This window comes from Elephas maximus, chromosome 17, assembly GCF_024166365.1.
Source record: "Elephas maximus indicus isolate mEleMax1 chromosome 17, mEleMax1 primary haplotype, whole genome shotgun sequence".
Taxonomy (NCBI): domain Eukaryota; kingdom Metazoa; phylum Chordata; class Mammalia; order Proboscidea; family Elephantidae; genus Elephas; species Elephas maximus.
The window spans coordinates 65,898,579-65,921,336 of NC_064835.1; the positions used below are offsets into that span (position 1 = coordinate 65,898,579).

The 22,758-nt window shown below is 39.8% G+C and overlaps 2 protein-coding genes across 2 annotated transcripts in view; one reads left to right on the plus strand and one right to left on the minus strand.

Annotated features, from left to right (window-relative positions):
• The first annotated feature begins 446 nt into the window (after window positions 1–446).
• On the plus strand, window positions 447–8,522 carry SNRPG (small nuclear ribonucleoprotein polypeptide G). Its single transcript, XM_049857548.1, has 4 exons — window positions 447–573; window positions 3,694–3,716; window positions 4,645–4,769; window positions 8,324–8,522. The coding sequence occupies exons 1-4, from the start codon at window positions 542–544 to the stop codon at window positions 8,372–8,374; spliced, it is 231 nt and encodes a 76-aa protein (XP_049713505.1). The 5' UTR covers window positions 447–541; the 3' UTR covers window positions 8,375–8,522.
• Window positions 8,523–8,913: 391 nt separating this feature from the next.
• The window catches only part of PCYOX1 (prenylcysteine oxidase 1), a 37,929-nt gene continuing 24,084 nt past the window's right edge, over window positions 8,914–22,758 (minus strand). Inside the window, exons 4-6 of the mRNA XM_049857537.1 lie at window positions 14,279–14,490; window positions 13,074–13,226; window positions 8,914–12,477 (exon numbers count right to left, since the gene is read on the minus strand). Coding sequence (XP_049713494.1) covers window positions 11,819–12,477; window positions 13,074–13,226; window positions 14,279–14,490 — 1,024 coding nt within the window. The 3' untranslated portion in view covers window positions 8,914–11,818. The remainder of the gene's footprint in view (window positions 12,478–13,073; window positions 13,227–14,278; window positions 14,491–22,758) is intronic.

The window sequence follows — 22,758 nt, forward strand, 5'->3', positions numbered from 1 at the left end:
ATCAGTGGAGGCATGCGTGTTCCTATGATGCCAAACAGGTTTCAGGGGAGCTTCCAGACTAAGATTGGGAAGGAAAGCCTGGTTATCTATGTCCAAAAAAATCAGCCAAGGAAAAAGGTCCAATCTCATTGTGCACAGGTTCACCATCAGGGGACGGCTAGACGGCAGCTAGCCATAACTACTCCAGGGCTGTTTTCATTTGGTATATATATGACGAAGATGAACAGTGCCATCTACCCCGACGGGATTGGCTGGTGTAGCTCAGAAGCCAGACGGGACTATTATCTCAATTTCACAGAAGGGGAAACGGAATTGAGAAAGGCTGTCTAACCAATCCCTTACGACGCAACCGGAAGCTTGAAGCTCAGAGGCGCGTTCAAGCTTCCGGTAAGTATCGCGAGGTGAAATGTGAACGCTGCCATCAGTCCATTGGCTAACAGGATAGATGACGTCAGACGCAAAAGCGCCAGCCGACCGCCGGAGCGTGAGGGAGGGCGCGAGTTCTGTTTCAACGCGGCGCTGAACCTCCCGAGTAGCCACGATGAGCAAGGCTCACCCGCCCGAGTTGAAAAAGTAAGTAAGTGTCAAGGCCCAGCCGCAGTGGCAGCTTCTTTGCGTGCCACAGGTGCCTTAGGCGCCCCCTCCATTTCCCTTAGCGCGTCCCGGCGTGCGTAGGCCGAGTGGTGGGCATGGGCCCCTGCACCGCCCCTCGCTCCGGTCGGAGGCCGCCGGATCCCCGTCAGGGCCCTGCGCTTCGGAGCCCAAGGCCGCACGGACCCTGCGTTTCGGCCTGGTTGCCAGAAGCCGCGAAAAGCACCTGCATGCAGCCCATTTGCCTCCCTTGTCCCCGAGCTCCCGGCCCCACATCTCCACGGCCTTCCTCGTTACTTGAGGACCTCGACGCCAGCCTTTGTGGAACATCGTGAACAGCATCATGTTCTGGATAAGGTGGCTGGAATGGAAGTCTTTATAGGATATGAGGAGTCAAAAGCCACTTTCATCTTAGAGAGTGTGTTTGTGTTGATTGAGCATTTACTTAAAAATCCAATTCCTTTTTCTTGCCTTCTTGTACTTAAACTTTAACGTCTTGTGCTATTATCATCGGAATTATGAGAGAGCATTCATTTTTCTAATCGGGAGAAGGGTTGTTTCCCCCTCCACCCCCGCACCCAGTAAAATCAAACGGAACTTTTAAGTAGGATATTCCTGCTTTATACAGGACCCAGTTTGAAGCCTTAACCTCCTCAAACACTTCTTGAGTGAGCGTAACATGTTCCGTGTCTCCTGAGTACTTCTCTATATTGTTTATACCATGTAGCGCCAGAATTCTGGCTGTAGTAGTTGGATTGCACAAAGGGTTAGCATCCAAGGATCAGTTTTTGTGGGTCAGCCACCTGGTCTGCCTTATGTATAGTTTATTTATTACCAGCCCCTTAAAGAAGTCAGACTTGGGAAAGAATTGATATTTAATAATTTTACATTTAAATATACATTTGCATCAAAGCCAACTTTTTTACGAAATTTCTGTCCATTAATCTTAATTGGAGTTGTTAAAGGCTTAAGTATTAAATCATACTCCCAACATTAACATTAAGAAAAGTGGAAATTATTGTCGAAAAAACGATCATCTAAAATTATTTTATTGATGGGCTGATAAAATTTTGTATCCTCAGGATTTATCAGGACTTGATGAAATGGTAATTATTTTTTTTTAATAAAAGGATCATTCTACTTGTAATTTTAGATTTCTGATTCTTAGTAGATGTTATTTCAGAATTTGAGGATGAAACTAGTTTTGATACCTTGCTCTTCTAATCCCTTGATTTAATGAATTGTGAAATCCTGTCAGATCTGCCTCTAAAATGTCTTTAAATTTTCTTCCTCCTTTATCACAGATACCATCTTCTTTTACAACTTCATACCTTCTTCCTGGTTTAGGATAACTCAGTGGTTCTCAGCTTGGGGAGCGGGGTCTGCTGCTGCCTGCAGCTAACCGGCAGAGGCCAGGACAGCTTCTAACAACAAAGAATTATCTGGCCCCAAATGTCAGTGATGCTGAGTTTGAGATAACCCTGGCTTAACTGAATTCTTCCTCTTACCTCTTAAAAATTACAGCCACAGTGATGGACTCATTTTCTGCAGAATAAAGTCCAGACTCCTTAACACAGCATTCTTAAATCCACCACCAAGGAGATCATCCATTCTTATACCACTGATATTTGAAAACCTAGTTCTCCAATCAAACTGAACCATTTGTGTTTGCTGAGACTTTCTCACTCACCTGTTGTGTGACTTTGGAGAATTTGGTTAACCGTAATAAGCCTAAGTTTCCTATCCATAAAATGGTGGTAATAATAGTATATAACTGGCAGAGTTGTTGCTAGGGTTAAATGAGTTCATGTGTATGTTGTGACTTGTATAATATGTACAATGAAAATATAACCTTATGTATTATACTGTATAAACATTTTTACTGTAAATGTTTACTTACACCTTCTTTTAGGGTTTGTGACATATCTGTGAATTCTCCCATGATATCCTATACATTAAGTTTGAATGAAATTTTATATTTTCTAGCCTGAGAGTAACTGGAAAAGATAAAAATTGATTTGACTGCATGACTTAATAGTCTCATACAGTCCTGCTGAGATGGGATTTTCTTTTTTTAATTCAAATTGTTTAGTTTCAAAATATTTATTTTTGCAATGAGACCAGAAGAACTGGATGGTGCCCAGCTACCATTACTGAGTGTTTTGATCAAAGACTATAGAAGAATCCTGATCAAAAGGGGGAAAATGCAGAACAGAATTTCAAATTCTCATGGAATCCAGACTTTCTGGAGCTTTGAAGCTGGATGAATCCCGAGAACTATTTCCCTGGAATAATCTTTAAACTTTAAACCAAAAATATCTACCTTGAGCATTGGGATCAAATTGACAACAGCAAAAAGGTTAGGTAGGAAGCGTAGGGAACAGTGAGTTTGTTAACGGAGGAACAGTTCGGAAAAGGAGGGTGAAAATGGTTGCACAAGTTGCATGTAATCAGTGTCATTGAATTGTATGTGTAGAAATTGTCGAATTGGTGTATGTTCTGTATATATTTTAAAGAACAAAAAAGTTATTTAGAAGAAAAAATACACATTTGTTTTGCTCAGGTATACTTATGTGGTGAAGAATATCCTGAACACTTAAGCTTGGTATCTTAATATTAAAACGACTGTGGGCTCAAATATAAAATACCTGTTGAGTAATAGTTTGGTTACTCTCTGATGTCCTCACATGGTTTGTTCAGTTTGGGAATTAACCAAAATGTAACCAAATCTGCACTTTCTGTTAATGGCTTTAAAATACAACCACTGAAAATGAGGTCGAAATTGAGCAACAAAAATGTTTTTATAATTCACATCAGTATAAAGGTTTAGTTTAATGTAGATTAATATATTGTAAATACATTGCTTTTGTTTTTTTTTTTTACTATCTTGCCCCTTCTCAAATTATATTGCTTTATATAATGCCTACTTTTAGGTAGCTTCTTGCTCCCTCACCCTTTACAGTAATAGAAGTTTTTTACTGTTTTAAATTTTCATTCTTTCTGTTGTATAAATTTTAGCAGAGTGTACTGACTGTACCTAATTCTATGCTTATTTATGCTTAATGTTTTCAAATGAGTTATATAATATTCTTGGTTTTTCAGATTCATGGACAAGAAGTTATCATGTAAGTTTTTTAAATTAGTGCTTTTTATTTTTGTCTTGACAGTATATAACATTCAGAACAACTTTATAAAAATTTAAAGCACACTGAACCTTTAATTTCTATCCATTAATTAAGCAGGCTTATCAAAATCCTAATTAGATATGGCAGTGGGTTTGGTTTTTTGGTTTGATATCTTATAAGCCTAAAACATTTCAGACTGTTCATTCTTTCATATAAGCCTTCCTTCACTTTGACAAAATTAACAGGACTTTTTTTTGTTGTTTTTTTTTTGTTGTTTTTTTTTTTTTTTTGCGTAAAACACTAGAAATTTATTCTCTCTCACAGTTGTGGAGGCTAGAAGTCCAACTTCAAAGTATTGGCAAGGCCATCCCTGCTTAGTGGAAGATCCCTGCCTCTGCCAGATTCTGGTAGCCGCAAATATTCCTTGGTTTGTGGCAGCATGACTGTAAGGATTTTCTTGTGTTGTAAATTTGAAAATTTATTAACCTTTTTTCCTTTAAACAAGCTACATAGGACTTAGACAAGAAACAATTATTTTGTTTCTTGGTAATATGTAGGAAAAGCACATTTTGTTCAACTTTACTAAAAACCTGATCTGTACAGTACTTGAAGTATACAGAAGTTAAAACCATGGCCGTTAGAGGCAGACATCCTCCGCTTTGAATCCCAGCTCTACCAGACTGTAGCTATATAACCTTGAACCAATTACTTAAAAGCTCTATACCATAGGTCTTGTGTAAAGTAAGGCTAATACTATTTTATAGGATTCTTGTGAATATGGAACGTTCAGCCCAGTGCCTGGCATATAAGTAAGGGCAGTGGGTTTTTTAACATATCACAAATACCTGTGTTTCATCCCACCTAATTTTTAATGAATAGTTGATAGTTAGTGGTCAGTTTTAATAAAAATAATTTTTCCTTTAAACAGTGAAATTAAATGGTGGCAGACATGTCCAAGGAATCTTGCGGGGATTTGATCCCTTTATGAATCTTGTGATAGACGAATGTGTGGAGATGGCAACTAGTGGACAACAGAACAATATTGGGATGGTGGTAAGTAAAGATAGGGGGTTTCTGTTAGAGATTTCATTTTTTCTTTTGGAATATGCATTGACTTCCCTTCCGTCAAACTCTTGGATTAAATTGGAGTTTGTTTTAAAAAAAAAAAAAAAGGAAAAAATGAAGTTAGTAACCTCCAGACAAAGCAAATTACAGGCAAGATTAGACTTTGCAGCTCCCTTATAGTTTAACGCAGGGCAGTCATTCAGCTGCAATATATATCCCAGTGACCTGTAGGTAAGATCTTAACTATACAAAACCCTCTGAGGTTCTTGGGCTTGAAAGAGCAATTCAAAATCGTTTTTAACCTTTATTCCATATTAGAGGTCCATAGTCCTTCATTAGAGCAGTAGTTCTTAATCTTTGTTGCGTTTTGGAATCAAATTAGTCTGGGATGCTACACAGAGATTTTTAAAGTTCCCCTGGTGATTCTGCTATGAGGTGAAGAGTAACCACTAAGTTACAGCATTTACAGTCACATTAGTAGTTTTACAAGGAACGAAACCATGCCTAGGCTCCACCCCAGAACAATTTCCTTAAGATTTCATTCCAGCCCAGGCCCCCCCTAAGAAACAGTTAAAAATCTACGTTCTGTGAATCTACATAATTGAGGAGCGCCTGGGAGAGTTGTCCTTCTGCAGCCCTCTTTAGGTTGTAGCAGCTCCTGTTTTTATTAGATAGCGTACCTTCAGTAGGCTGAAACTCGGAGCAACACTTCCGAAAACCTACTATTTAAGTATAACAAAAGGAGTAATAGCTCATGGAATTCTGGACCTGATGGTTCTAAGTGATTTAGAGGATCAAAACACTACAGCAGAAAAGAGCATTGCAAGATAGAAGTGTTCAGCTACTAGGCTTATTTTCTGTATATTATATGAGAAGGCAAGGAAATGTGTTCTACCCTTTTAGGAAAATGTTCATGAAAATAGCAGTTTCATTTTGTTTTTTAATGACACTAAAAACCCTTTAGACGAGATGAGAAGGCAGAGGGGGACGGGAGCTGGTAGAATGGACGTGGGGGTACAGGGTGGAGAGGAGGAGTGTGCCATCTCGTTAGGGGGAGAGCAGCTAGGAGTATATAGCAAGGTATGTGTTAGTTTTTGTATGAGAGACTGACTGGATTTGTAAACTTACACTTAAAACAAAATAAATTAAAAAATAAAAAAAGCCCTCAGATCTGAAAATCTTAGTCATCTGAAAAAAACTTCTTTCTACCACTGCCTACTCCTAAGGCAGGTGTCAGGCATGGACAAATTTGGGAGGAAGCTAGAAATGAAAGCTGGTTGTTTTTTGTGCTTTGATCAATAAGTTGTGATGTTCATCATCTGCTGCAAGAAAGAAGCCAGGAATTTAAAACTCTTGAGAACTAGGTAAACTCATTGGTTAGCTTTTCTACATTTCCATTCCTAACTTATAAGAACAGTAAGAGTCAGTGAGTTCTTTCAGTCCCCATTGTCATTTTCAGGGCATTGTTCTTTTCTAAAACTTTCTTTGCCACCTTCTCACCATACTCATTCATTGCTGTTATTGTCTGCCAGGCTCTGGGACACTCCCCCTTCTGCCATGCTCCTTTCCAGTCTGTCTGCTATGGTATACAAATTCATTTGTTTATTTACTCAACAGGTACTTACTGAACCCTCTAAATGCCTACTATTGTTCTAGGCCCTGGGGCTATTGTACCAAGCAAGGTTCCTGCCCTCATGGAGTTTACATTTGAGTGGGGGAAGACAGTATTAGTGTGTATATAAATAAATTAGAATGAAGGGAGAAAAGAACAAGTTATAGATATTTCTGCTCTCTGAGCTGCCTGCAACCATAGCTCCACTTTGAATCTTATTATTCAAAATGCCTCTATTTCTAATAAACACTTCAAATTGTTATGTTTCCCATCATTCCCCCTCCTATCTTTTCACTTGTCCAACTAGCTCGTACTTGATTTGGTCTGTGGTTCCTTGTGATCTACAGTCCATCCGGGGCTTCTTGTTTTTACTGTCCCCTAGCTTCCTTCCAAGGAGCCTTGGTGGCACAATGATGAAGCACTCAGCTGCTAACTGAAAGGTTCGCAGTTCAAACCATCCAGCAGCTCTGCAGGAGAAAAGACCTGGTAATCTGCTCCTGTAAAGATTATAGCCTAGGAAACCCTACGGGGCAGTTGTTCTCTCCTCCTATAGGGTCACTAAGTCGGAATTGACTCGATGGCACACAACAGCAGGTTCCTTACAGTTTTCTCCTATTTTCCTATTCCTCGTGAGCTCAGTTATCAGCTGTTTCACCTGTTTTCTCATACACGTCCTTATCTTTTATGGAATGTCTCCTATGTCAGGCACTGTGTTCCTAGGACCTTTTCTTTATAACTTCCCTTCCTCCCTCTAAAGCTCTCTTGTTCAGACCCATATGCTGTTGCCCAAACACTAATCCTGGCATTTGAGTTTGCCTGAGATTGGATGCCAGCTATCTTTGTTTCCTACTTCCCTTCATGTTCAAATTAGACTCCTTATCCCCTTATACTTTGTTTTCTTCTTATTTCTGCCTGGAATTCCCTATCTTCTATCAAAATTCTACCCAACTTTCAAGACCCAAATAAATACCATCTTCATAAAGCCTGTCCTAAGCAGCTTCCATCCTGTTTGTTCCCTAAATGATCTCACACCCCTAAACTTCATACACTGTACTGTACTTATTTTCCCATTAACCTGTAAGTATCTATGGGGAAGAGACGGACATGTCCATTTGGGTTCTGCAGTTTAGAAGGTGTAGTAACTCAGTGGAAACATGGCATGTGTCTTAGTTAGCTAGTGCTGCTATAACAGAAATACCACAAGTGGATGGCTTTAACAAACAGAAATTTACTCTCTCACAGCCTAGGAGGCTAGAAGTCTGAATTCAGGGTGGCAGCTCCTGAGGAAGGCTTTCTTTCTGTCAGTTCTGGGGGATGGTCTTTGTCATCAGTCTTCCGCTGGTTTAGGAGCTTCTAGTGGAGGGACCTCAGGTCCAAAGGACATGTTCCATTCCCAGCTCTCTTCCTTGATGGTGGTAGGTCCCTCTCTCTGCTTGCTTGTTTACTCTCTTTTATATCTTAAGAGATGACTCGAAATACAACCCAGTCCTGGAGATTGAATCCTGCCTCATTAACATAACTGTCTCTAATCTTGCCTCTTTGTATCATAGAGGTTAGGATTTACAACACATAGGATAATCACATCAGATCACAAAGGTGAACAACCACACAATTCTGGGAATCATGGCCTCACTAAATTGACACACATTTTGAGGGGGACACAATTCAGTCTGTAACAGCATGCCATCTCAAAAAAGGTAACTGTTGGCTTTAGAATACATGCATCTCACCTAGAGAGAGTTTGGTGGCCTCTTGTCATAATTAAGATTTGACTTGAGATATATAGTCTTCCTGTGGTTTAAAAAAGCCTCACACACTGCCATGTTAAGATTAAAAAACCATTAATGATTTGATGAGAACTCTTTAATCTTCATTGATATGTCTACTAAGTGAATTGTGTTCTTTTCAAATGTATTTTTCTCTTTCATAGGTAATACGAGGAAATAGTATCATCATGTTAGAAGCCTTGGAACGAGTATAAGTAATGGCCGTGTTCAGCAGAGAAATCCACTGCTTTCACGTATCCCCTCTCCTCTCCAAAGGGCCTGTTTTACTATGATGTAAAAATCAGGCTGTGTACATTCTTCATATTTTTTTTTTTGTTAAATAAACTTTTGTAATAGTCAAAATGGTTCCTCTCCGGTGCTCTGAATATAGAAATAGAATATGAGATTTTCTTCTATTTTTTTTTTAACATGAACTTTGCCTGGTTCCTTTGAGACCGATTTCAGTAGGTTTTTTTATACACTGAAATGGAAGAATCTTAAAACCAAAATACAGCAAGGGCTCTTTTTCTCCGTCTTTCAACACCGAACAAAGATAAAGAAGCTGCGGACACGGATAAGTTCTGAAACACCCTCAACTTTAGAAACGTAGAATAGTAACGTTGATCTCCTGAGACTTTTCCAGGTATGTTTATATTTCAAGTATAATACAACAGCAGTAAAACACAAGAAGCAATGGTGTAGTTGTTTATTTTGAATGGAATCATTAAGTAGGGATTTTTTTTTTTTTTTTTAATACAAGAGTAGAAATAGGATCCATTCCAGAGAAAAACATTCCAGTGTATTGTCATTCTTTCTTTGTGGAGTAGAGAGGGTAGTGAGAATGCTGCCCATAATACATTCTTCTAGTTCATGAGTTGTATCTTACGGCTCACAAAATGAGATCAGGGATATATTACGGATGGTTATATTATAAACATAACCTTAAGAAACCTCCCAAGCAAATGCTTAGGCCTGTTCTTTTTGTAATCTGGTAAAAAGCTGGTAAATCTTGAATCACTTTAAAACTGTAGAGAATGGAGTATACATAGGTGAGTATGTAAGGTACTTTTAAAACATGGAACACAATCACTTATATGTATGTTTAAAAATGGCGCTTCGTATTTAGAGAAGTTGTATAGCAGAAAAGCTGGAGGGTTCAAACTTAATCACAATAAGGAGCGGTGGTGTGAAGGCCGATGCATTTTTATTTTTCCATTTTTCTCCAGCAGCACTTTTTAATTTAATCTCCATTGATGTTGACGGACTTGGATTTTTTTTTGCAGCCACATAAAAGTTGACTGGTAGAGGTGTGGTTCCTAAACTAGCAGCATCACCAAGGAACGTTAATTTGGTGTCCCACCCAAACCTACTGAAAGAAATTGTGAGGGTAAAGTCCAGCAATCTGTTTTAACAAGCCCTTCAGGTGATTCTGGTACAGGTTCAGGTAGGACCATTGGAATAGAGCTAACTTTCATTCAGCCCCTACGTAATTTCTACAAGTCTCTTCTGTAAAAAGATGAGTGGTCTCTGGCAGTAGCAGGCTCTGATAGTATTTTACTCCAATAAAAATGTTCTTTAATACTGTAATTGTATTAAAACTATCTAATAGACAGGGCAATACCTGTTTTGCCCTTTGAGGAAGCAGTTTCAGATGCCCTGTTGGAAAATATAATCATTATAGATTTGATATACCAACAGCAGTGGTATCCTAAGTAAAAATACATCTCATTGCAAAACACATCTACCAGTGATAGAAATTAAATAAGCTCTTATTAGTATTTGTGATTTTTTAGTATTTATGTAATGCCTTCATTAAAACCACAAAAGGGAAAAAAAGAATGCTTCTTAACATACTTAATAAGAATAAAATTTTTAAAAAGCTGACCCTTTGACAAACAATGGGTCTAACTGCTGCCTCTATTTCAAACAATGTATCTTGGCAGTTTTATAGCATATTAATATTCACAACTGTACTAGGGAAGAAACCGTTTTTACTATGCATCAATGTTCCATTACACCATTTTCTAAAATAGCTACTGCCATGACCTGGTGAAGGGCTTTTGCTGACTTGGTTGCATTAAGGGTTATAATTCACCGTCTTTGGCTTGCTCTGTCCTACTGGTGGCTGTAAGAACAGTCATTCATGATCTCTGTATTGTAGATGTAGAACTGGTTCTCAGGTTTGACTGCATATTAGAATCACTTAGGAAGATTTAAATCATCTTCAGGTGATTCCAGTGTGCAGCCAAGGTTGAGGACTACTGCCTTAAAGCAAGATTTCAGCAACCAGTTTCTCACCCAGAATGCCACAGTAGCTTTAGAAACATCGTCACACTTTGAACATGCTGGATTTGGTGAAGCTTAGTGTCATTCTGAATATCCTACTCTGTGCCAACCATTCTGGAGTTACCTAAGTTGCCTCTGCTGTTAGACTGTCAGTGCTCCTTACTATCAAGATTACTACTAGAGCTCTCATTGAAAAATTGTTTGCAGAAAGGATCTGCTTTGATGATGGATTGAGTTCCTTAGGAGTTTTAAGGTACTAAAAGCCCTTTGTAGACATCAACTCCCTTACAGGAAGTATTTTACCTGTAGTTGACCCAGTAGTTCGGGTCCACTGTCAGATTTTTAGGTCGATGATTCTCAACCCTGGCTACATATATAGAACTACCTTAGAACTTCAAAAAACTACAATGCCAAGGCACTGTCCCTAATCCGTGAAGTCAGAATCTCTGGTGGTGGGCATCTATCGATATTTTTTAAAGGTTCAGGTGAGGGTTTGCTAATAGAATGCCAATTTCTTAAATCAGTAACCTGTATTTGCTTTTCGTTTTACTTGAGGCTTGTATGACATCTGAAGGTTGTCCTACTAAGACTTCTAAATTTCACCCCTAATAAAACTGGGACAGAAGAAATCAAAAGGTAACATTCTAAAGGTCAAGGCTTAGGGCATGGGCACATTTACTGTGAAAAAGGGTATAAATTACTAATGCCAGGCATAAGACACTAGCTCTCATAGTAGTTTTGATCTGATTGAAAATTATGCCCAGCTGTGAAGCTCGAATGGCCCAGTCCTCAACAAAGAGGGTAAGTCTAGCCACTAGTTCTTCCTCAAGTGCTCAGCTTAAAATGCTCTAAGATCTTGTTCAAATTCCAGGGCCCTAGCCCTAGGTCCTGGATTGACACAGTGACTACAACAATGGGCTTAAACAGCAACGATTGTGAGGATGGCACAGGACCAGTCAGTGTTCAGTGTTTCATTTTGTTGTATATGGGGTCACTGTGAGTCAGAACCAACTTGATGACACCTAACAACAACGGTAACACCCCTAGGCCTACTGGATCAGAATCACCAAGAAAAGAGCTTGAGAAGCTGTACGTTTAACAAACCCCAAATGATTCTTAGAATCAGAGAAGTTTGAAAAACACTGCAAACGGAGACCGAAAGAGGAGTGAGGAAATTTTGGAGATGGGGCGTAAGTGCACGTTATGCCTTCCCGCTTAATGAGAGCTTTGTATTTCCTCATAGTCCACAGGGATTACTTTTGTTAAACAATGATAATGGCAAAGTATCTGATTTAAAATCATCTCTGCTCAGATTTTGTTCTTTTTTGCCAATGATAACCCATTGGGAACTAGAAAGGGGAAAAAAATGTTATTCATAGTTCAGTCTTAAGTTTTTCATATAAGCCCTCCTGGTCAATCATGTCTGTGTGCTCATTCCAGCGGTGATAGGCCAAAAGGGCAGCGTTGTGGGCCGCAATGGCACTCATTTCCATGGCGCTTGCTGCACACTCCATGCCGTTGAGATAATAAAGTCGGTCATGGAGTATGATGGAGGGGCATTTCTCCGGAGGCTTATAGTGAGGATATGCAAGCCATGGCTTTTTCACAGTATGATCATAAGACAAAAAGAGCTTTAAAATTTGCTTTTGAGTAAGAATGTCTTTGGAAAAGATCTTCCAAACATGTGTCCCATCTGTGGATGGTTCAGAATTATCCTTTTCTCTTACAGGGTACACAATCCCAATGCTGTTAATGAACAAATTTGGATCATCAGTGGTTAAGATTGCAGTGAGATCAAATTTATCTACGGCTGCAGTGCCAAACATAGTTGTATTCAATTGTCCCTTAACTAAAGTTGTCACTATATGCTGGTAGTACTGATGGAATTCCTCGATTGGAGGATCAAAGTTGAGAAAAGTTATATTGGACATTTTTCGATTCAGTGGAGTGGCCACCAAGACGATGTCATAGAAGTCTGAATGGGTTTCAGATCCAGTTTGATAGACCACTTCATACATCTTGGTGGGATTTCCTAGAGGGAATAAGGAAGCATACCCTTCTTTAGTGTTTCTAACATACTATATTTTATACCTTCTAGAAGTAATTCTGTACCTTCAGAATACCAAACAAAAAACCGCTGCTGTTGAGTTGATTTCAACTCATAGCAACCCTAAAGTACAGAGTAGAACTGCCCCATAGGGTTTCCAAGGAGCAGTTGATGGATTTGGACTGCAGACCTTTTGGTTAGCACCCAAGCTCTTAACCACTGCATCACCAGGGCTGTACCTTCAGCATAGGTTCTGTATAATTCTAAGAGATTAAAGAAGTTTTAACCCTTGAGATAACTGTTCCCTGTATTTTTATTACATCAAGGCCAATTTCCTGCTCTAGATAAAAATAATCCCTCATTTACAAGTATAAAATAGGGAATTTTCACTTAGGAGGATGAGATATTTTAAATCCAAAGATTCATGCTACTGTACTTGAGCACATTTGGGAATGTTTCTACATATCTGTAACTTAAAAGTTTCATCATTTGGAACAGTGAGAGATGGCAGAAGAGAGTTTCTGTCTGAGAAATCATTTTCTGCAGGAGAAATCAGTAACAATAAAAGAGTTCAAGCTTACCTGTCTGCTTGGTCCTTGTTTTCTCCTCTATGTACATTACTGAGCCAGATATAAGATTGCCTTTGGAAGCCTGAAGGAGCCCTGAGCAAACAAGTTTATTGCCACCTCCTACTGCCCAAAGGCCAGATTCGGCACTAGCCAGTGAGACCGCCCCTGTCAGTGGGAGAAAGAAAAATGTGTTTTAATTCTGACTTTGTAAGAGGTCTTCTACCCTCTCTCCCTTCCTAGTTAGGTGAGTTTGCTCCAGGATATCAGGCCAAATATAAGTGGGCCTGTTCAGCATTTTAATGAAAATTAACATCCAATTAGGGCTGGCTACATAACTTAAGGGGCCCAGGGCAAAATGAAAATGCAGGATTCCTTGTTCAATAATTAAGAATTCCAAAACAGGTGACAGCAAGCCATTAAACCAAGCAGGGGGCCCTTCTTAGCACAGGATCCTGTTTGACTACACAGGTAGCACACCCATGAAGCCAGCCCTTCATCCAATATTGAAATAAAACTGCTCTGAGTCACACAAAGGAGTTTAAAATCACTCTGCTACAACAAGAGGTGTTACCACTACCCAAAAACACAGTGACTAGTGACTCTGACTAGACCATCATGTTTACTAAATCATGTATTACCACTCAATGATCTTAAGATGTTGAGTCATCCATGGATCTTTACCCAGAGACAATTTGAGTAAGTTTTACAATATAGTTACATTAACTTTATTTTAGGGCAGCCAAACAGGATACCTCAATAGTATCCTCTAAGTCAACGGTTCTTAACTTTTGGGGGGGTCACAGACTTCCTTGAGAACCTAATGCATGGTTTCTCAACCTTGGTGCTATGGACATTTGCCAGTAGCACCCTCTTATCACAGTGTTTCAACCAAATATGTGTTTTAATTATGACTTTGTAGGAGGCCCTATACCCCATTCTCCCTTCCTAAGTGAGTTCTGTTCCAGGAGTTCTCCAAACATCTCCAGACATTGCCAAATGCCCCGCCCCCACACTCCAGGGTAAGAACCACTGAACTAATGAAAGCTAAGGACCCTCTCCCCATAAAAATACTTATCTACATATATACAATCTTGCCAACAATTTCTGAGGTTTCACAGAGAAAGCCTTGTCCAATCCATGGCCTAAAGTCAGGAGCTACTCTAGCATCAGGTAAGCCCCTTTGTGAACTAATGTCCCTTAACTGTTCCCTGGCTTACCCACAAAGCTGTTGATGTTCATGCTTTGGCCATAATTAACCCTCATAACAGGAGTAACAATTTCATTGAGGAATTTCTCAGAGAAGCCTGCTTTCTCCAGGGTTTCAAGAAGGGTTCTGTTAAGCATTCCAAGAAAGTCGTCCCCTCCTAGAGCATGCAGTAGCTTCTCTACACTACTGAAGGCATAGTCATGAGATTGGTAGCGGTAGATCCTTCAAAAAAGAAGAGAAATGGCGATCAAACACCAAACAAGATGGAAGGGGAGGGTGAGTGATGAAGGGAAATAGGGTTATAAGAACCAAACTGACTTCCATGTTTCCTTCTGATGAGATTCCACCTGCCATATGAGATACAGCTTAGTTATCACCTTGAATAAAGCCTTTCTCAGGTCTCCCAGGAGCTCTTGGTCCTCTCCCTCCTCCTCTCTTAGAAGTCCACTGTCTTTCGTACGCACACACTGCTGCATTAATATGATCACTGGGAGCCCCTTTAAAGCAGTGGGTGTGTCTTGTTCTCATTCATCTTTGTATCCTCCAGCAGCACTTAAAAAAAACCTGTTGCCATCAAGTTGATTCTGACTCATAGAGGCCCTATAGGACAGAGTAGAACTGCCCCATAGAGTTTCCAAGGAGGGCCGGTAGATTTGAACTGCCGACCTCTCAGCAGCCATAGCACTTAACCACTACACCACCAGGGTTTCCCATCAGCACTTAGACATGTCTAAAACCAAATTTCATCCATCCTTCCACCAGCCCCGATCCTCTCAGCCTACCCTCTATCCCATCTAAAAACCACTGGCTACTCCTAATATCCTCCGTCTCATCCTCATTTCTCCATTCTTCTTCCCCCAACTGTCAGTAGAAAACCTCAACAATCTTCCTAACATCTGTTACTCTCTTCTCATGTCCCTGATCTTAGTCAGGATTAATATTCAAAATATTAAAATGAATAACTGAGTAATCTGCTTCTAGTTTCTTTTCCTTTGAAACATGTCTGAATCTCCCCAAAACCCTAAAATACCTCTTTTATATTGTCACTCACTTATTCAAAAAACTTCTTGCTTACTGTCCCAATTAAAGTCCAGATCATTTAGCCTGACTTTTAAAGAATCACGGAATTTGAGCTAAACTCATCAAAGGTAACTCTTCTGCTCTAATTGCATATTAGATAACAAAACAAAGCAGAAAAGGTCAAAGAACCTGTCTCAAAAAACATGTGCCAAATAGAAGGCTCAAGCCTAACATGCCCCCTCTGCCCTCCGCCACACACACACTCAAGCCTGAGTGCACCTGATCCATTCACTGGTCTCTAAATACACACTGCATATTGTCTCCTCACCACTGAGCAAGCTCTTCCCTCCAACTGGACTATTCCTCCCATTCCTAGCCACAGAACACCTACTGTTCCTTACCCAAAAAAAACCAAACCCACTGCCCTCGAGTCCATTCCGACTCATAGCGACCCTATAGGACAGAGGAGAACTGCCCCACAGAGTTTCCATAGAGCGCCTGGCAGATTTGAACTGCCGGCCGTAGCACTTAACCACTATACCACCGGGGTTTCCTCATTCCTTACAGAGAGTATAAGTCCTACCTCCTCTGGAAAACCTTGCTCAACTTCCCAGTCTACAGTGATATCATCAACTTCAAAAGTTCCATAAAACTTAGCACCCATGCCACTTGTTCAGCACGTAAATACTACTTTGCATTATTTATTTCTTCTAAAATATCATCTGACATTTCTCCAGCACTTTATGGATTTAAAAAATGTCCACGTAAATGTTTCATGCAGTAATTCAATACATAATTCTTCAGGCTGCAGGCAGTACAAAGATGAGAAAGACATGGTTTCTTTCCCTTAAGGAGCGTATAGTTAGTGACAGGTAACAAGACACATGTGCAGGTAAGTATATAAAACAAAGAAAAAAAGTGCCATAAAAAAGGTACGGCTACAGTGTTAACAGTGATCATGGGAGAAGAGTGTTATGTCAAGTTTCTTCTCTTAAACTAATTTATTAGAGAGCAAGAGATAATGCCATATACATTTCAATAGTACCTACTGTCTGACAGCATAGTATACAAAATGTTGAATCAAATTCTGTAAGGAAACTGATTAGATAAAAAAATATCGACCTCAAAATTGAGAACCTAAAATAACTCTTTCCAACCATATCATTTGGCTTACAGACCTGAGGAGACTGGGAGAAGCAGGCAAGAACACTGAATTCCTCAGAAAAACAATACACTGGATATCTCATGAAAGGAAGAGTGATCTATTGCTAATAATGAACATGGCAATAGTATCCAACTAAATAACTTACATATGATGACACCATAAAAAACTTATTTCCCACCTCATCAGGAGGTGCCCACCAACCACAGTCAACCAAGCTTCCTAAGTAAGGGCTTCCTAAAAAGTAAGATGAGACAGTATATACTTTATAAAGACTGAGCATTAAAATAATTTCACAATACTAGTTGCATTAGAATATTACTAAAAAGTCAAATATGTGAGTAATGAGTAGTTTCTGCTATTCAGATTGCTTATATAGCATTTTTAATTTTAAGGTACATTTGTATAACCCTTAACAGTTACCACAGCATTCTATTTATTCATTCATTTATGCATTCAACAAATACAAATATATATGGAACACCTACAGGCAGCCACTGTTCTATCCCCAGGCAATGGGGATACAGAGGTCAACACAACAGGTACAAAAAAAAAAAAAAACCCTGCACTCGTAGTTTATGTTCTAGTAAGGGGAAAGAAGTAATAAAACTGAATGCACGTAAAGAATATAACAGATAAGAGAATGGTAAGTACTGAGGAGGAAAATAAATCAGAGAACAAAGATTGGGTGTGCCTGGCATTGGTAGGGTTGCAATTCTAAATAATGGTACAAAAATAAATAAACTGGTGAGGGAAAACCTCATCTGAGCAAAGACCTGGAGGAGGGGAGAATGCAAGCATGCAGATATCTGAGGGAGTAAATATTTCAAGTGGAGGTAAGAGCAGTGTAAATGCCATACAATAGAAGCATGCCTGGTATGGGGCAAAGAATTTATCTTTACCCGAAGTATTTGGTCTTTGTCCCTGGTGCCTGAGAGGTACCCTAAACTTTTGAAATTTCCTGGATAACTGAGGTACTTTTGTTATCTAAGGCCTCTAGACACACCTATGGGTTTGTGCTAAGGAAACTGTGCTGACCAAGCCAGAAAGACCACCATGTGGCCTGGTATCAACAGAACTGGGGGTGGGAGGGATGATTCAATCACTCATGCCTATGCAATGAGACCTCAATAAAGGATCTAGACACAGAAGCCCCATGGGCTTCCTGGTTGGTGGAAAACACCTGCTCTAGAAGGGTGATACGCCCTCTTTTGGACACAGAAGCTCCACACTGGGAACCCTTCCAGACCTCACCCTATGCATCTCTTCTTTATGCTTATCCTGCTTGGTATCCTTTTATAATAAATCTGTAATCTTAAGTATAGGGCTTTCCATGAGTTAAGCTGTTGGAGCAAATTATCGAAACAAAAGGGAATAGCAGAAGCCAGCAGGTCAGCAGTGAGGGGAGCCTAGGGACTCCTGAACTTGCAGCTAGTATCCTGAGTGAATAGAGGGAACCACTGAATTTGTAACCAGCAGGTCAAAACTGTGTCATGGGGCCTCTCAAATTTTGGCTGGCATCAGAAGGCTTGGGCCTATTTCGCTGTTTGGAGAATTATGTCCTTTAACTTGTGAGCTCTGACTTAGCTCCAGGTGGTCAGAGTCAGAGAAAGAAGTGCTACATGAGCAGCTGGTGTCAGAATTGAACAGAAAAGTGAAAAGTGGGGATTTGTGATATCCTCATACCAAAAACCAAACCCATGGCTGTTGAGTCAATTCCAACTCATAGTAACTCTACAAGACAGAGTAGAACTGCCCCATAGGGTTTCCAAGGCTGTAATCTTTACAGAAGTAGACTGCCACATTTCCTTCCTGCGGAGCAGCTGGTAGGTTCAAACTGAGACAAGGACAGAAGGCTGGAGAGCCTCAAGGCTGGAATAACAGGCCCACCGATCTGGGACTCTATCCTATGGGTAATGTAACAAGACAACCCACACATGCAGCCCGTGAAGCACAAAGTCTTACGTATCTCTCTCCCAACTTGTTTTTCAAGACCCCACTATGAGGGTGGCATCCTATATATCTCTCTCAAGTTGTTCTTCAGGACCCCATTGTGGGGGTGGCATCTTACATATCTCTCTCAAGTTGTTTTTCAGGACCCCACTATGGGGGAGGCCTCCTGCATATCTCTCTTCTAAGTTGTTTTTCAGGACCCCTCCACAGGGGGTGGTGTTACAAGACAACCCACATCCTGAACTCTGACACAGGAAGTTCCACATATCTTCCCTATAAGCTGCTTTCCAAAGATGAACAGAATCAGCCGATCCCTGGGGCACGTGCAGTGAGAACGGATGCAACCTTACAGTCTTGTCAAGTGGCCACCGAGACCGCGCAGTGCTGACGTGACATTGTCCAAACTGACTCCACCTTAGATTCCAGATGTGTATACACATTTCTTAACCCCTTTATTTCTCAGAAAGCCCCACCTTTTTCCCCAAAAAGCAATGAATAAAACATGAGATCCTTCCCACCTAAAACCCCTTATAAACTCCAGGGAAAACTCCATTCAGAGACTGGAGGCTATCGTAGGCAGAAGCCCCTCTCCGTCCCTCCCTCCCTCGCGAGCTTTTGTTTTTTTTCTCTGTCACTAATAAACCTTTGTTCATGTGGAACTTCTGAGCCTCTCCTGGTCATTCTTGGTCAGTAGAAGGCAAGAACCTAAACAGGACTTGGTCCCAAGCTGGGAAGCCTTGTCCTGCAACAAAACTAGCAACCTTTAGGTTAGCAGCTGAGAACTTAACCACTGCACCACCAGGGCTCCTTAATATCCTCATAGTTGGTGTCAAAAAAAAGTGGACTTTTTTTTAATCCAAGTACCTGTTGTGTTCAAGGAACAGTGAATCCAATGTACCTGAAGTGAAGAGATCCAGAAGAACAGAGTGAGGAAAAGTAAGGGGGTCAAAAAATTTCCAGAATGTCAGAGTAAGAACCTATCAAACTGTGCTACTCCATAAAAGCAACAAGAATGCTGGCAAAATATGTCAACATCAATTTTTTCAGAACTTGGGGTATTAATCAAAGGCTTGCAAAAATTGAGAAAAGCTCATTCAAGAAAATGGCTGAATCTCGGTAAGAGCACTGAGAATTGTGGCATTTTAACTTCCCTATTCCCATCCCCCACTCTCAAACTCCAACGTAGCCTTGAAAACTAAAAGCCTTCCAACTACAATAGCTCTGAAAACCAGCAATCCGGCAGCCACTGGAGGGGTCAGAAGAAGTTTGGTGCTCCCCAGCAAATTTTAACTATCTGACCTATATATGGAAGCTCACCGAAAGGCTTGTCTCTACTGGACTTGATTCAGCATTCACTCTACAAACAATCCTGTCCTGAGGGTATCAGTAAAAATCAATCAGCAACACCGGTTAAAAATCACACCTACCTGAGACTGTGATACAAGCTGAGGCTAACAAGAAGGTGACCAAAAAACTTAAAAGAAAAAAATTGTAGGATAAATAGCTCCCACGTATTCCTGGAAACTTAGAAGGCCATGCACATGTGCAGGACTTGGTGTATGCCCGGGAATAACATGAGAAGGCCCTGATTGCTCGTCTTTGGCTGACCTGAGGCTCTGAGCAAGCAGGAAGTAAAGATTCAAGACAGAGTCTTCAACTGCATGCTAGATAGAGCGCCGAAGGCATTGCTCAACACAAGCTCAGAGCCCCTCGGTAAAGGCTGTGAGACTTATTAGTTCAAGGCATTTAAGGAAATCTCTGTCCAATCATTAGCTGACTGCTAAACTAACAAGAGAATTCCGTGGCCATACATAACAAAGAATACAGACTTTACAGAATTAGTCCCAGAAAGTCACTAAACAAAGAAACAGTAAGAACAACAAACCTTGGGATGAAGAGAAAGAATCTGATTTCCAGAGTAGCCAGACTATATTATTTAAAATGTTCACTTTTCAGCAACAGCAAGAAGAAAAAAAAAAAATTGAGACACTCCAACAGGAAAGTACTTTAAAAAACCTGTTACAGTGGATTCAATTCCAACTCATGGCAACTTCATGTGTTACAGAGTAGAACTAAGCTCCATAGTATTTTCTTGGCTGTAATCTTTACAGAAGATCTCCAGGCCTTTTTTCTGCAATGTCACTGAGTGGGTTCAAACCACCAAACTTTCGGTTAGCAGCCAAGTACAAACCGTTTGCACCAACCAGGGACTTTTACATAAGTAAAAAAGCAGTAAATAGACAGCCTAGACATTGGAATTACTAGACAAAGACTTTAAATACACTTGCATGCTGAAGAGGACTTGAAGCACTTACTGATGAAGACCAAAGACTACAGCCTTCAGAATGGATTACACCTCAACATGAAGTAAACAAAAATTCCCAAAACTGGACCAATAAGCAACATCATGATAATCAGAGAAAATACTGTAGTTGTTACGGATTCTTCATTTTTTTTCTTTGGATCCACAATCAATGCCTATAGAAGCAGCAGTCCAGAAATCAAATGATGTATTGCATTGAGCAAATCTGCTACAAAAGGCCTCTTTAAAGTGTTGAAAAGATATCACTTTGAGGACTAAGGTGTGCGTGACCCAAGTCACAATATTTTCAATTGCCCTGTATCCATGTGAAAGCTGGACAATGAATAAGGAAGACTGAAGAAGAATTGATGCCTCTGAATAATGGTGTTGGGGAAGAATACTGAATATGCCATGGACTTCCAGAAGAAAGAATAAGTCTGTCTTGGAAGAAATACAGCCAGAGTACTCTTGGAAGTGAGGATGGCAAGACTTCGTCTCACATAGTTTGGACCTGTTATCAGGAGGGACCAGTCCCTGGAGAAAGACGTCATGGTTGGTGAGGTAGAGGGTCATTGAAAAACAGTAAAATCCTCGACAACCTGGGCTGACACAGTGACTACAACAATGGGCTCAAACAGCAATGACTGTGAGGATAGCCCAGGACCAGGCAGTGTTTCATTCTTTTGTACACAGGGTCAATATGAGTTGGAACTGACTCAATGGTACCTAACAATAACAACAACATTATAAATATGTTCAAAGAACTAAGGAAAACCATAATTGAAGAACTAAAGCAAGTATGACAACAATGTCTCACCAAATAGAGCATATCAACAAAAGGATAGAACTTATAAAAAAAAAAAAAGAACCAAAAAGAAATTTTTAAGTCAAAAAGTACAATAACTGAAATTAAAAAATTCACTAAGAATTCAAAATTCACTGCTCAACAGCATATTTGAACTGGCAGAAGAATCAGCATAACTTAAAGATAGGTCAGTTGAGATTATCCAGAGTGAGGAACAGAAAGAAAAAAAGAGTGAAGAAAAATGAATAGAGCCTCAGTGACCTGTGAGACACCAAGAATCATACCAACATATATAATGAAAGTTCCAGAAGAGAAAAAGGACAGAAAAAATATTTGAAGAAATAATGACTGAAAACTTTCCAAATTTGATGAAAAACATTAATCTGCACATCCAAGAAGCTCAATGAACTCCAAGTCAGACCACACCTAGATATTTCATAGTCACACTGTGGAAAGTCAAAGACAGAATCTTCAAAATAGCAAGAAATAAGCAAACCATCCCATATTAGGGACTGTCAATAAGATTAACAGGTAACTTCTTATCAGAAATCATAGAGGTCAGAAACACTGGAATGACATTTAAAGAGCTGAAAGAAAAGGCTGTCAACTAAGTTCTATATCCAGCAAACCTATCCTTCAAAAACAAACAGAAACTAAGACACTCTCAGATATACAAAAATTGAGAGAATTCATCACTAGCAGATCTGCCCTATAAGAAATACTAAATGGAGTCCTCAGGCTGATACCGAAGAACACAGGCAGTAACTCGAATCCACATGAAGAAATAAAGAGCACCAGGAAAGGTAATTATAAAGGTGAACATAAAAAAAAAAAAAAAAAAAAACCATAAAAGATAGTATAAATGTATAATTGCTTGTAACCCTTTTCTCATCCTACCTGACTAAAAAGACAACTCCATAAAACAATAATTATAAAACTGTGTTAATGGGCTTATAAGGAGCACTGGTAGCACAACGGTTAAGTGCTCAGGTGCTAACTTAAACATCTGCAATTCAAACCCACCGGCAACTCCACCGGAGAAAAGACATAAAAATTATAGTCTAAGAAATCCTATGAGGCAGTTCTACTCTGTCCTATAGGGTCGCTATGAGTTGGAACCAACTTGATGGCACACAACTACAACAACAATGAGCTTTTAATGCATAAGGATGTAATTTGTATGATACTACTAAAAGGAGGGTTAATAAAGTGTTATCTAAGCAAAGTTTTTGTATACTATTGAAACTA

Coding starts and splice junctions, on each gene's coding strand:
- SNRPG (XM_049857548.1), top strand. CDS start 542: ATGAGCAAGGCTCACCCGCCCGAGTTGAAAAA. Junction 3,717..4,644: donor CATGGACAAGAAGTTATCAT/GTAAGTTTTTTA, acceptor TCCTTTAAACAG/TGAAATTAAATGGTGGCAGA. Junction 4,770..8,323: donor AGAACAATATTGGGATGGTG/GTAAGTAAAGAT, acceptor TCTCTTTCATAG/GTAATACGAGGAAATAGTAT.